This window comes from Pelophylax lessonae (genome assembly GCF_965119305.1).
Source record: "Pelophylax lessonae genome assembly, chromosome: 4".
NCBI lineage: Eukaryota > Metazoa > Chordata > Amphibia > Anura > Ranidae > Pelophylax > Pelophylax lessonae.
In genome coordinates this window covers 573,536,706-573,550,229 of record NC_138771.1, presented here as the reverse complement: position 1 = coordinate 573,550,229, position 13,524 = coordinate 573,536,706, and the positions used below count along the sequence as shown (strand labels likewise).

The window sequence follows — 13,524 nt, the reverse complement described above, 5'->3', positions numbered from 1 at the left end:
GGGTATTACCTGAAATGCGTTGGGTACGATGGAAACAAATGCATCATTTTGACTTTCAACCACTAGGATGTGTCATCTTACATGCAGTGCTTTAAGTGGCCCAAAAAGAGGTGCCGGTACTCTATTATAGCCTATAAAAATTTTTGTTTTGATGACTCCCCTCATCCCCTGAAGTAACAACAACCCCCTCATCCCCTGAAGTAACAACAACTATAATTGAAGGGGTTTTATATACAGCAGTCAACAGACAGACGACCTTATAAAAAAGAATAAATCCTTTTATTAGTTTGTGGATTTGCTTGAGCTAGAAATAGCTACTGAACATAAATAAAATGTGCAAAAGTTTATTGAAATTTTTTTAACAAAATGTACATAAAATAAATTAAAACATACCATAATCAACTGTAAAATTCTGTCAGCGTGTCAGTTCACATTGTCATTCTCAGGGGTGTGAGGGTGGTACGAGAATGCAAATGGGCAGTGGACTCACTGCTCCACTTACCTGCCACGGGCCATGGCCACCTCTAAAATCGATGTCCCCGTGCCTGCTTCTCATGTGCTGACTGTGTCTGGCTCTTCTGCTGCGTGCTGCTGCCTCGCCTTACCGGTGACTCCACTGATGCTGTCCACACACTCAGGCCTTCAAATGAATAAACATGAAACATTTTGGCATCACGAATATTTCATGTTTATGCATTTGAAGGCCCAGAGTGTGTGCAGACCGCATCAGTGGAGTAAGTAAAAACTCTTGTGCCCAAAATCCTTGTTTCCCAATCCTTCCAATCATATTAGTTAATTGAGGATAGGGGCACACCCTAATTGGATACCTCATGGCCCAGATGGCTGCTGTCTGTGGACACATGACCTATAAAATAAATCAGTGGAGTAAGGCAAGGCAGCAGCATGCAGTAAAGGAACCAGACACAGCCAGCACACAAGGAGCAGGCCCGGGGACATCAATTTTAGAGGTAGGTAAGTGGAGCAGTTCAGCTGTAAATTGTCAGCATTGTCAGCCACATTGTCAGGTTGTGAGGGTGGTATCATGAGAATGCAAATGTGCAGTGAGTGGACTCACCTCCCAGGTTGCAGGCTGCCGCCACGGCCCACTTCTACAAGCGGCCTGCTCCTCGTGTCCGTCCTGGTAATAATGGCTATGCTCCTCTGAGGCTCTGACTGACTCTGACTGTTGCTGGGCTTGCCGCTGGGTGCTGCCATATGCTTGCTGCCTTGTCTCACTCTCACCACACCGACATCGACCGTCGACTAACTCTCTGACTCTATCCTAGTCAATCCGTCCAGTGAGTGCGTCCATGCCACGTCTGTCCAGTCCCCCGCTCTCTAGGCCTGGGTTGGGCTGATGGTGCTTGGTGCGCAGATGCGCCTGCGCGCACTCTCCCTCTGCTGGCGTGGGCCGCGTGATGTCATGCTGCTGGGCACGCCCCCTCTGCAGGGCGCCGGCCTGTTTGTAGATGCGCTGCGACTGTTCTGTCTGTCTTGGTTTTAATTGGGGGGGGGGCACAGACTAATGTTAGCCCCCTCTGGCCCCCCCAAGGGTACGCTAAAAGCACGTTCTGGGCGAACAGAGAGGTGGCGGTACGCTCAAGAGCTATACTTGGAAGTGGTGGTACTGAGTACCGGTGCGTACCGGCCCACATAAAGTACTGCTTATATGTATATCCATTGTGGCATAATGCTAAATTTGTATACCATTCTTTTTTATAATTGTTCAAAACAAGTGTTCATGACATTTTTCATGTTTTTAATGTGACGTATTAAATGTTATATTATTTATGCTATTGACATGTTCTCTTTGCCCTTAAAGTCCCGTTATTACAGTGGGATCATGTTGTTTTATATAAAACTAACAAGAACACTTGTAATTGGTGTAAAAGGGATAAAACTAGTAGTAGTTGGTCACTCATTCATTCATCAGGAATTGTTCTGTAATTCTGACGATATTTTGCAGCTTATCCAAGCCACTTCTTGAGTTCCAATAAGTGTCAGGAACATACCACTTTATTCATAGGCTTTAAGTGTTGGTGGTGTTCCTGACACTCATTAGAACTAAAAAAGATGTTTGCATAAGCTGTGAAATGTCTTCAACATTACAGAACAAGTCCAGTTACTCGTAACCAACTACTGCTAGATATTCTACTGTGTTTCCCCGAAAAGGTCTTCTATTCATTTTGGCTAAAAAAAAACACAACTAGGGCTTATTTTCAGGGGATGTCTTATATTGATCGACTCATATCGTTTTTTTACCGCCGATACCGATACCGGAATTATGGTCATTGGATATCGGTATCGGCCGATATTTTCGGACATTAAATTTTTTTTTTTTTTTAGTGTCTGCAGGTACTGTGGTGGAGGTATCGGGGGGTCTAAAAGACCCCAAACCCCTCCTCTTCGCTTAAAAGCATTCAAAACGCCAAGTTTGGCTGTTTTGAATGCTGTAAGTTTTTTTAATTCGGCGCCGCCAGTATCCGGAAGTGATGTCATGCATGACATCACTTCCGGGTACTCGGCGGCTCCGAATTCAAAGAAATGTAGACCCGGTCAGATGGCGGAGGTAAAGGTAGGATGCCCGGGTCTCCCGGTGGGACAGGAGACCCTGGCGAGCCACGGAAGGCGCTCCTGCTCCTTGGAATGACAGCCAATCAGCTTCTCAGCCGCATCAGTTGTCATTAAAAGACAGCCGAACGTCGACTATTGGCACCGGTTCCAGGGTGATGACTCTAGCTGCAGGCATCACTCCGGTACATGCACTTTCCTGAAATATTGGCATAAGGCCGATTCCGATATACCGGGGAAAGTGCATATCGACCCTCGATATATCTGGAAAGAAGCAAAATGTTTTAAAAAAAGTTTCTGTATCCCCTGTCTTCTCTTCCCCTCTCCCCGCCAGCTCAGGAGTCAGCATTATGACATTCTGTAATCCCAAAATCTTGATTAACCATCTTGTAAAAACATGTAACCCGTTTTGTAAAAAAAAATTATATAATGTGCAGTGTGTCGCCTTGTGTAACATTATTGTGGAAAATACCCTGGGCGCTCACGTGACCCGCTGAAACTCTTCTTCCCCGCTCTGAGCACTGCAGAGAGAGGGGCCGCTGATTTCAGCCGGGAGGAGAGGATAAGCACTGGAAACACTGCATGACGTGGATAAATGAGAACCTTTACTAGCAAATATCCCTTTGCTGTTACTGTGTTAACCAACATATTTTTTTTTTTTGATACAGCAGTCAAGGTTAGCCTTGTAAATGTAAAAATAGCTTAGAGCTCCATCTGTTAGAAACAAATACACGCACTATATTGTCAAAAGAATTGGGACGCCTGCCTTTACACGCACATTAATTTTAATGGCATCCCAGTTTTAATCCGTAGGGTTCAATATTGAGTTGGCCAACCCTTTGCAGCTATAACAGCTTCAACTCTTCTGGGAAAGCTGTTCAAAAGGTTTAGGAGTGTGTCTACGGGAATGTTTGACCATTCTTCCAGAAGCGGATTTGTGAGGTCCGACACTGATGTGGACAAGAAGGCCTGGCTCGCAGTCTCTGCTCAAATTCATCCCAAAGGTGTTCTTCTCGGGTTGAGGTGGAGGCCTGTCAAGTTCCTCCACCCCAAACTCGCTCATCCATGTCTTTATGGACCTTGCTTTGTTTTAGAGACCAGAAAATGGACATGTTGTTGCCTGCTCTGAGATCAGGGTGTCCATACTCGACGCGCCTTCCCCATTGCAAAGCTACAGTACCAACTGTCTCTGAATTGGAACAATGTCCCTCTTTCCACCTCATTTGTCCCTCCTTTTGGTCTGATCTATATAGTTGTATATAAAATGTACTTTTTATCTTTCAAAAAGTGTTTCCCAGTGCTAAACCTTTTATCCAATTTCTAAATCGCTGCATTTATGAATTTCAAAAGCCAATATAAAGGAATTGGGTACGCTAAAAGCACATTCTGGGCGAACAGAGAGGTGGCGGTACGCTCAAGCGCTATACTTGGAAGTGGTGGTACTGAGTACCGGTGCGTACCGGCCCACATAAAGCACTGCTTATACTGTGACCCTCATACTGACAGACTCATGGCCGAGGAGTTTTATACTGGAGTGGGATGAGCCTGAATTGATACTAAGAGACTTCCCAATTAGGTCCCCTTACCTTTTGATTGGCAGTGGGTGGATCCATAGCCGCTATTGATTTAAAAAAACGCTTTCAAATCTGCCCACTGCTGTGTGCTGTCAACAGTAAAGTGGACCTGATGGGGAACAAGTCTCTCAGTTTCCTATCAGGCTCTGCCCAGCCAGTATTGGGCACTGCCATATTTGGGTAATGATATCACCTGTATCCCTAGCTCCTTTGTATACATTTAGCTTTTGGATGGGGTATCTCCATACATGTCATATGACAGCTTTCCAGCCCCATTCTGAGTATTGGCATACCTCTGTATGCCATCTCAGAGCTGGTCTTAAAGTGGAACTTTAAGTAAGAAAACAACATTTGGGAAACAGGCAGGATGTTATATTATGTCTTTCCTGAATTAGAGTTCTATTGGCTGCCTGTATGCCCTGTACACTGAACTAAGCACACCCAGCTCAGTGTACAAACTGTGGTAATGCAGAGATAAATGAACTGGGCTGGGTCAATGAAAATGGCCCAGTATTGGTACAAGTTAACTGATCCAACCGAAGATGACCGTGGCCAACGGGGAGTTCCAGGAGACCACAGCGCTGGATAGAAGGTAAATATAGCTCCACTTTAATTACCGCCAGTTTCCTGCCTGAGAACTGGTGGTAATACTTTAAGCATCTGTTAAATTGACAATAGGTAGAACGACCAGACTTTGCCACACGGGTCAGTAATTTTCCTGACGCTAGCGCAAATACTTCCTAAATTAGGTGCAGGTAGTTTCTAAGGAAACTCCCGCAATAAAATTATCTTTAAGCCTTTATTGAATTCCCCAATTATACTCTGTCAGATGGAAATAGCTCACAATGAGAAGGGAGCAGAAATTATAATTATTTTCCCGTTTTTGTTTGATTGTTATTGCCTACTGTAACATGGTTTGTAGTCCTGTCGGGAATATACATGTAGCACTGTCCCCATAGGACTTTCTCTGTGATGACTTCTTGGGCTTCCCTCTGATTACCTGCAGACAGTCACTAAGGGACACTTCAGATTTCCATCCTTACTCCCAGTTGCTTGTTACTCAATAAACAGTCCAGGGGATTTGGTTTTATATTTATTGCAGAACTTGGATGGGAGAAGGGAATAGTGGGATACTCCAACTTGAACTATTCACAGTAGCTAAGAACAACTCTCACTTGGCCTCACCAGGTTATTTGTGGAAGCAGACACACCGATTTTACCATGCTGCCACTTGTATGTAAGAATTAAGTCCTTTTGCTCTCTACAGCAGTAGACTTGATGCAACTACATTATCTTCAGGACACACACTCTCTAGCATCCCCTTGACTGACACCCATCCATTGACTCTTCTAGCAGAAGGGGGTTGCCCTCTCAGGACAGGCCCCATGACACAGATCTGTACTCACTGTAGGCAGAATCAGATCCTCTCCAGTATCTCCCTTCCAGTCAGCTCTGCAGGACCTCTGGGTTCAGTTTTTCTCTGATTCTCAGGCCCTCAGGTCGACCACCTCAGGCTGCATGGCAGCTTCTACAGAGGAGGGGCAGCCACCCCCTCCCACCAGGACCCCGCTCTCCAGCTGTAAGACCCCGAGCACATGTGCCCTTGGCATTTATACAGTCACCCAGCATGCACCGAGGCACTTTCCTCTGCCAATCACCAGGGCTGTAACAAATGCCTGTGCACTCACTTGTCGGGTTTCCTCCCACTGTCCAATATGCCTCCCTATTGGACCAGTGTGAACATTTTCAGACAAGCTGTGCTGCACCTGAGCACAATGAGCAGACCCCACTAATAGATCCTGCTCCTTGATAGGCAGAAAACAATATAAATTTACCTGACAATCTCTCTGGTAAGCAGAAAGACCCAAATGTATACTGTTTTGTAACACAATGCTTTTAGTGACATCGGTGTTCTTCTTTAAGGCCAAAAAAATAACTTTCAATGTAATTTGTGAATCATGTTTAATCTGACTTGTAATGGGTCCCAGTGCTACAAATCTAATGAAAACGTGTGAATGATTTTCAGGTTGAATCTGAGCGAAGACGAGTATCTCTCTCTCTTTCACTCCATCAATGGGTGAGTTCCCTGTTCCTTTTTATTTTACAATTTCATATATATTTTCATATTCCTACAATGCTTTTTTTTCCCATGATGATTGATGGTCAGGCTATTCTAAAGGAATATTAAAAATTGATTAGAAAAGAATAAAAAAAAAAAAAAACAGAAGTTAAAAGGGTTTGTAAAGCCAATTTTTTTTTTAAATCGCAAACATATCATACTTACCTGCTCTGTGTAATGGTTTTGCACAGAGCAGCCCTGATCCTTCTCTTCTCGGGTCCTTTCGCAGGTGCTCATGGCTCTTCCCTCCTGCTGACACCCCCATAGCAAACTGCTTGCTGTAGGGGCCCTCCTGCATGCTTGCTCCTGAGCCCCGCTCTGTGTGTTTGTAAGACACACAGAGCTGGGCTCGGCCGCGCCCCTTGCCCACTGCCCCCCCCCTCACTGGCTGTAGTTGACAGCAGCTGGCTCCCACTGCTGTGTCTCAGGCAATGAGAAGGGAGAGGCCCGGGACATCTTCTGCTCTCATGCACATTGCTAGATTGGGCTCAGGTGAGTATAAGCAGGGGGACTGAGAGGAGAGCAGCACACCGAAGGTATTTTACCTTCATGCATAGAATCACATGAATGTAAAAAACCTTCAGCCTTTATAACCACTTTAATTTGCTTATATATATAGAGGGAAATAGAGTATATAGAGAAAGAGAGATACAGTATATAGAAAAAAGGAGATAGTGAATAGAGAGAGGGAAATACAGTATACAGAGAAAGATACAGTATTTAGAGAAAGGGAAATACGGTATAGAGAAGGAGGTACAGTATATAGAGGGAGATACAGTATATAGATTGAGGGAATTGCAGTATATAGAGAGAGGGAAATACAGTACAGTGAGGGAAAAAAAATGTATTCCCCTGCTGATTTTGTATGTTTGCCCACTGACAAAGAAACGATCAGTCTATAATTTTAATGCTTGGTTTATTTTAACAGTGAGAGACAGAATGACTACAAAAATATCCAGAAAAACGCATTATAAAAAAGTTATAAATTGATTTCCATGAGTGGAATGAGTAAAATAACTTTTTGAAATAACTATTTGATCCCCTACCAATCAGCAGGATTTCTGGCTCACATATGTCTTCTATACAGGTAATGAGCTGAGATTAGGAGCACTCTCTTAAAAGCAGTGCTCATAATCTCAGCTTATTACCTGTATAAAAGACACCTGTCCACAGAAGCAATCAACCAATCAGATTCCAATCTCTCCACCATGGTCAAGACCAAAGAGCTGTCCAAGGATGTCAGGGACAAGATTGTAGACCTACACAAGGCTGGAAGTGAGTACACCCCTGAGTGAAAATGTCCAAATTGGGCCCAAAGTGTCAAGCTCTCACTCTCCCATACTGGTTACTGGAAGATCAACATGGCACCTCATGGCAAAGAACTCTCTGAGGATCTGAAAAAAATAATTGTTGCTCTACATAAAGATGACCTAGGCAATAAGAATAATGCCAAGACTCAGAACAATCCTCGCCATGGTAAACCAAAGACGTTGAGTGCATGTGCTCAGCGTCATATCCTGAGGTGGTATTTGGGAAATAGACATATGAGTGCTGCCAGCATTGCTACAGAGGTTGAAGGGGTGGGGGATCAGCCTGTCAGTGCTCAGACCATAAGCCGCACACTGCATCAAATTGGTCTTCGTGGCTTCAGTCCCAGAAGGAAGCCTCTTCTTAATATGATGCACAAGAAAGCCCGCAAACAGTTTGCTGAAGACAAGCAGACTAAGGACATGGATAGAACCATGTCCTGTGGTCTGATGAGACCAAGATAAACTTTTTTGGTTCAGATGGTGTCAAGCGTGTGTGGCAGCAACCAGGTGAGGAGTACAAAGGCAAGTGTGTCTTGCCTACAGTCAAGCATGGTGGTGGGAGTGTCATGGTCTTGGGCTGCATGAGTGCTGCCAGAACTGAGGAACTAGAGTTCATTGAGGGAACCATAAATGCCAACATGTATTGTGACATACTGAAGCAGGCCATGATCCTCTCCCTTCAGAGACTGGGCCACAGGGCAGTATTCCACCATAATGACCCCAGACACACCTGCAAGACGACCACTGCCTTGCTAAATAATCTGAGGGTAAAGGTGATGGACTGGCCAAGCATGTCTCAAGACCTAAACCCTATTGAGCATCTATGGGGCATCCTCAAGTGGAAGGTGGAGAAGCGCAAGGTCTCTAACATCTACCTGCTCCGTGATGTCATCATGGAGAAGTGGAAGAGGACTCCAGTGGCAATCTGTGAAGCTCTGGTGAACTCCATACCCAAGAGGGTTAGGGCAGTGCTGGAAAATAATGGTGGCCACACAAAATATTATCACTTTGGGCCCAATTTGGACATTTTTACTAAGGGGTGTACTCACTTTTGTTGCAAGCAGTTTAGACATTATTGACTGTGTCAAGTTATTTTGAGGGGACAGCAAATGTACACTTGTATACAAGCTGTACACTCACTATTTTACATTGTAGCAAAGTGTAATTTCTTCAGTGTTGTCACATGAAAAGATATAATAAAATATTTACAAAAATGTGAGGGGTGTACTCACTTTTGTGAGATACTGTACATAGAGAAAGAGAAAACTGTGTATGTATGTGTATATATATATATATATACACAAAGAGAGAGAGAGAGATATGCATTGAAACATTTTTTGCTCTATCTTATCTTCCTAACACTAAGTTCAATTTTTTCTATCTCATGGGCAAAATGTGAGAAATAACATATATATCATACAATCATTTCATAAACACTTACCACATACACTGCATAATGTAATTTGAAGAAAATATGTTTATAAAATAGTTTACCATTTGCCAATGAAAAAAAAAATATGTCCCTGGATTTCATTTTAAAAAAAAATTGGTCACCTTACCCTAGATGAAAGCTTATTTTTGGACACTTGTATGGTAAATAATATATACTAACTGAACGACAATGCTGATTAAAACCAATATTGTGCAAGGTGAAGATAATAAAAGTATTGAAGGGAATTGTTTTCTAATCGAGGGTCCTAGAAAAAGATAATAGAAATTTGGATTTGTCCATTGTCCCAGGAACACAGGGACTTAACTACTTACAACATGATTTAAAACCCCCTTTCTAATGAACAATTGAGCAATCTTTTCCTTCCCTCTTTAATATTGTTTTTCTTCCAACATTAAAGAATGCATTTTGTCACTGCACCCCAACTTCTGATTGGCCATTGCCCTTTTTCATTGAGACCAGGCCCAGAGTACAAATTGCTGTGTCTAATTATAAGGCTTCTTTAGAAGAATAATATGCTCATCTAGTTCAGCTCAATAGATAATAAAGCACGCTGATCATGTGTGTGTTGCCTTTGAAGCAAGAGGCAGCCACCAGTACAGCAACTTTCTGTCACTAAGGCACATGTCTCTCAGCACTATGGCAGTTCTCTAGAAATATGATGACCTTGGTACCATATAATTACATAATTAGTGAGGTTGAAAAAAAGACATCAGTCCATCCAGTTTAACCCATAATGTGTGTGTGTGTGTGTTTGCTGTTAACAATACATTGTATACCCCTTTATGTTGCGGTCTTTAAGGTGCCCATCATATAGTTTTTTGAAACTATTGATGCTCCCTGCTGATACCACTGCTTGTGGAAGAGAATCCCACATCCTTACTGCTCTGACAGTAAAGAACCCCTTACGTATTTTAAGATTAAACCATTTTTCTTCTAGTTTTAGTGAGTGGCCACGTGTCTTATTGTATTCCCTTTCTCTGAAAAGTTTGTTCCTTATACTAGGGTCACCAGTACAGTATTTGTACATTGATATCAAATCCCCTTTCAAGCATCTCTTCTCCAGAGAGAATAAGTTCAGTGCTTGTAGTCTTTCCTCATAGCTGATGTCCTACATTCCCCTAATTATTTTTGTTGCCCTTCTCTGGACTCTCTCCAGTTCCAGCACTTCCCTTCTGAGGATTGGTGCCCAGAACTGGACGGCATATTCAAGATGTGGCCGGACCACAGTTTTGTAAAGTGGGAGAATAATCTCTCTATTTCTGGAGTGAATCCCCTTTTTTATACATGCCAGTATTCTGTTGGCTTTGCTTGCAGCGGCTTGGCATTGCATGCCACTGCCAAGCCTGTTGTCGACTAGGACCCCAGGTCCTTTTCCATCTTGCATTCACCCAGAGGTTCCCCCCTAGCGAGTAACTTGCGTTCTTGTTTCTGACGCCCAAGTGCATTACCTTACATTTTTCAACATTAAACCTCATCTGCCATGTAGTTGTACACCCCCTTATTTAATTCAGGTCTGCTTGTAAGGTTACCACGTCCTGCATAGAAGTTATTGCCCTGCTTAGTTTAGTATCATCCGCAAATACCAAGATTGTGCTGTTTATCCCACCCTCTAGGTCGATTATGAATAAATTAAACAGGATTGGTCCCAGGACAGATCCTTGGGGGACCCCACTTTCCATGCCCGCCATGTATCCAAGAACCCCCCCCCCCCGACATCCTATGTCAAATGTATTTTTAGCTATTGATCACTGGTCACATCTACACCATCTGTCCAAATGGCAATCTCCATCTCTGCTAACTGAACATGGAAATGTGTATTAGGGATCTTATTCCATGTTGTGGCAGTGACAGCAGGACAAGAGTGAGAACTCTGACCCTAGGCTCTATGTTACAAGAGTAGACAAATCTGGGGTCTCTTAATATTTTTCCACTGATCATGTCAACTATTTCATTGAGTGGAGGGCTGTAGACCAAAAGGAAAATGTTTCTACTTCTTAAGTTCAGGCAAAATTTAAAAAAATTTAAATAAGCACAAGGGACTTAACTTACAGTCAATAGGTCAATACTTGATCTACTGTACGAATGGAGAGGGCTGACATTTTAATAATCCGCCATTCTTAGATTCTCTTTCATTTATAGAATCTGTAGTACAAATCCTATGAATGGAACAGCTGGGCAGAAAGTGCTAGCATAGTCGGGCGCACTTGTCGAGAGCTTGTGACAGCCCATTAGTTGTTTTAACCCTTGCCTCCCCAAGAAGAATATGGTGGCAAGGGTGTAGGGGGCATGGACAGAGTAGGATTTCAACTAAAAGAAGAGACATCAGCACAAGGGACACATCCTACTGACTAAGTTACGACCCTTGTGCCTATTTTTCAATTTTTTTTTTTTTAGCTGCACTTCAGGAGCTATGACAGTACTATGTTTTTAAAAGTTTGGTGGCATGTGGGCTTTACAGAACTTCGTTACAATGATGTGATAGATGTGTATTTCTTTAACAGCGTTCTTCTACCTGGAGGAACTGCTGATCTTCTGACCTCTAATTTTTCTCGGACAGCTGGAATATTCTATAAACTGTCCATTGAGGTGAGTAAGCACGGCACTCAGGCCCATGTAGCACCATAAAAAAACAAAGATTCTTTCTATGAATGGTGGTCAAGAGGCCCTCATATACTGTACATAAGACTAACAGAAGGACCCAAACTCAAATATAAAAGTAATAAAACAAACACGTATCTGCTGCGCTGGGTAATAAAATATATACAACTTGTACATAATCTCTAATTAAGCTGCTGGCACAATATTGTTGGACAACATGAGTATAAAAAAAGAGTAAAGGTGCAGTGCTATACAATAAAAACTATAAATCATAAAAATCGTTATCAACAGAAATCCGTAGGAGATGACCAGAAGAGGTAATAATATTGAAGTGCAGCTAAATAGCATATGCGTGAGGAAACCACTACCAACACCCGACCAAACTGCCTCTTACCCTCCATTCTAGATCATCATAACAAAGATTAAATACGCAGTGGGCAGAAATCCAGTGCAATCTCCAATATCAATGTTTTCCTCTCCAAATAACTCAAACATCTCCACCAGGACTTTATAAATCTCAAGGTGTGTCAGTAAGTCCTGGGTGGGTGAGCACAGAAGCGAGCGAACAGAATCACAGATCTAGCAGAACCACTGCAGCAAGTAATCTGTGTCCCCACTGGAGAGATATCTCACCACTCCCAACAGAAACTACATGTAATGCAACTCCCCAGAGGAGCCACTGAATTGTTTTGTGATTTCTCTGCAAGCCTTACCCACCCAGGACTTACTGACACACCTTGAGATTTATAAAGTCCTGGTGGAGATGTTCAAGTTATTTGGAGAGGAAAACATTGATATTGGAGATTTCACTGGATTGCTGCCCACTGCGTATTTGACCTTTGTTATGAAGGTCTGGAGTGGAGGGTAAGAGGCAGCGTGATCGCTTGTCCGTGCTGGTTCCTCACACATATGCTATTTAGCTGCACTTCATTATTATTACCTCTTCTAGATATCTCCTATGGATTTCTGTTGATATGGACTTTCATGATTATTCGTTTTTATTGTATAGCGCTGCACCTTTACTCTTTCAAATATAAAAGTGTTATGTCTCATTGCTTTTTGATAGAATATGTGGAACCTGTGTCCAACATGATGTGCACCTTATTCCAACTTAAAATGGACCTGTGCCCGAACTATAAACATTATTTGCATATTAACAATTAGTATAGGGGCTTTAAAATGAGGCATCCCTGACCTTTATACAGTAACTGCTTGTACTGTGATGGAAACCATCCTAAAAGATCCTCTGATTTTGGGTGTTGGTCCATTTCTAACTGCTTAGAGACACCTGGTTTATTTACAGATGAATTTCTCGACAATGCCTATAGATGCAGAGATGAATAAGGACTTGTTCAAAATATGTTTATACTTTAACGTTGCTCATAGTTTGGGCACAAGTTTACTCTAATTCTTTCACCCAGGTCATATAATATGTCTTCCTGTATTTTGTCTCTATGTCTGGTAAAATATATTTGTGCAGAATGTATTAACCTTTTAATTGTAAAAAGACCATATTTATGCTCAGTTTTTGGTTCAAATGTTACCCCCAGGCTGCTTCTTCTGGAATATATTTCCCTATCTGGGGGACATGTATGGGATTCCAGGTCCTCACTGCTCTAACATCTGGAGAGAATTTATTAAGTAACACATTGGCTGAAAACATATCACTTCCACTAAACCTCACGAAAGGTAATCACAACAGAATGGTGGAGATTGTTGAATAATGATATCATGCACAGCTTCCATTGGCTGATCTCTTTTACTTTTCCAGGTGTACCTACATTTCTGAGCACATCTAAAAATAAAATTTTTGGTTTTCTAGTAAAATCCTTTTCTTGGAGCACATCATGGGACACAGAGCTTCTTTATATCCATGATGATAGGGTGATTCAGGTGGAC

The 13,524-nt window shown here is 42.5% G+C and overlaps 1 protein-coding gene across 1 annotated transcript in view; it reads left to right on the top strand.

Moving 5' to 3' along the window:
• LOC309551984 (gamma-glutamyl hydrolase-like) overlaps positions 1-13,524 on the top strand; it is a 64,928-nt gene that overhangs the window by 29,635 nt on the left and 21,769 nt on the right. The window contains exons 4-6 of the mRNA XM_082252726.1: positions 6,172-6,222; positions 11,529-11,613; positions 13,176-13,314. Of these exons, the coding sequence (XP_082108852.1) occupies positions 6,172-6,222; positions 11,529-11,613; positions 13,176-13,314 (275 nt within the window). The remainder of the gene's footprint in view (positions 1-6,171; positions 6,223-11,528; positions 11,614-13,175; positions 13,315-13,524) is intronic.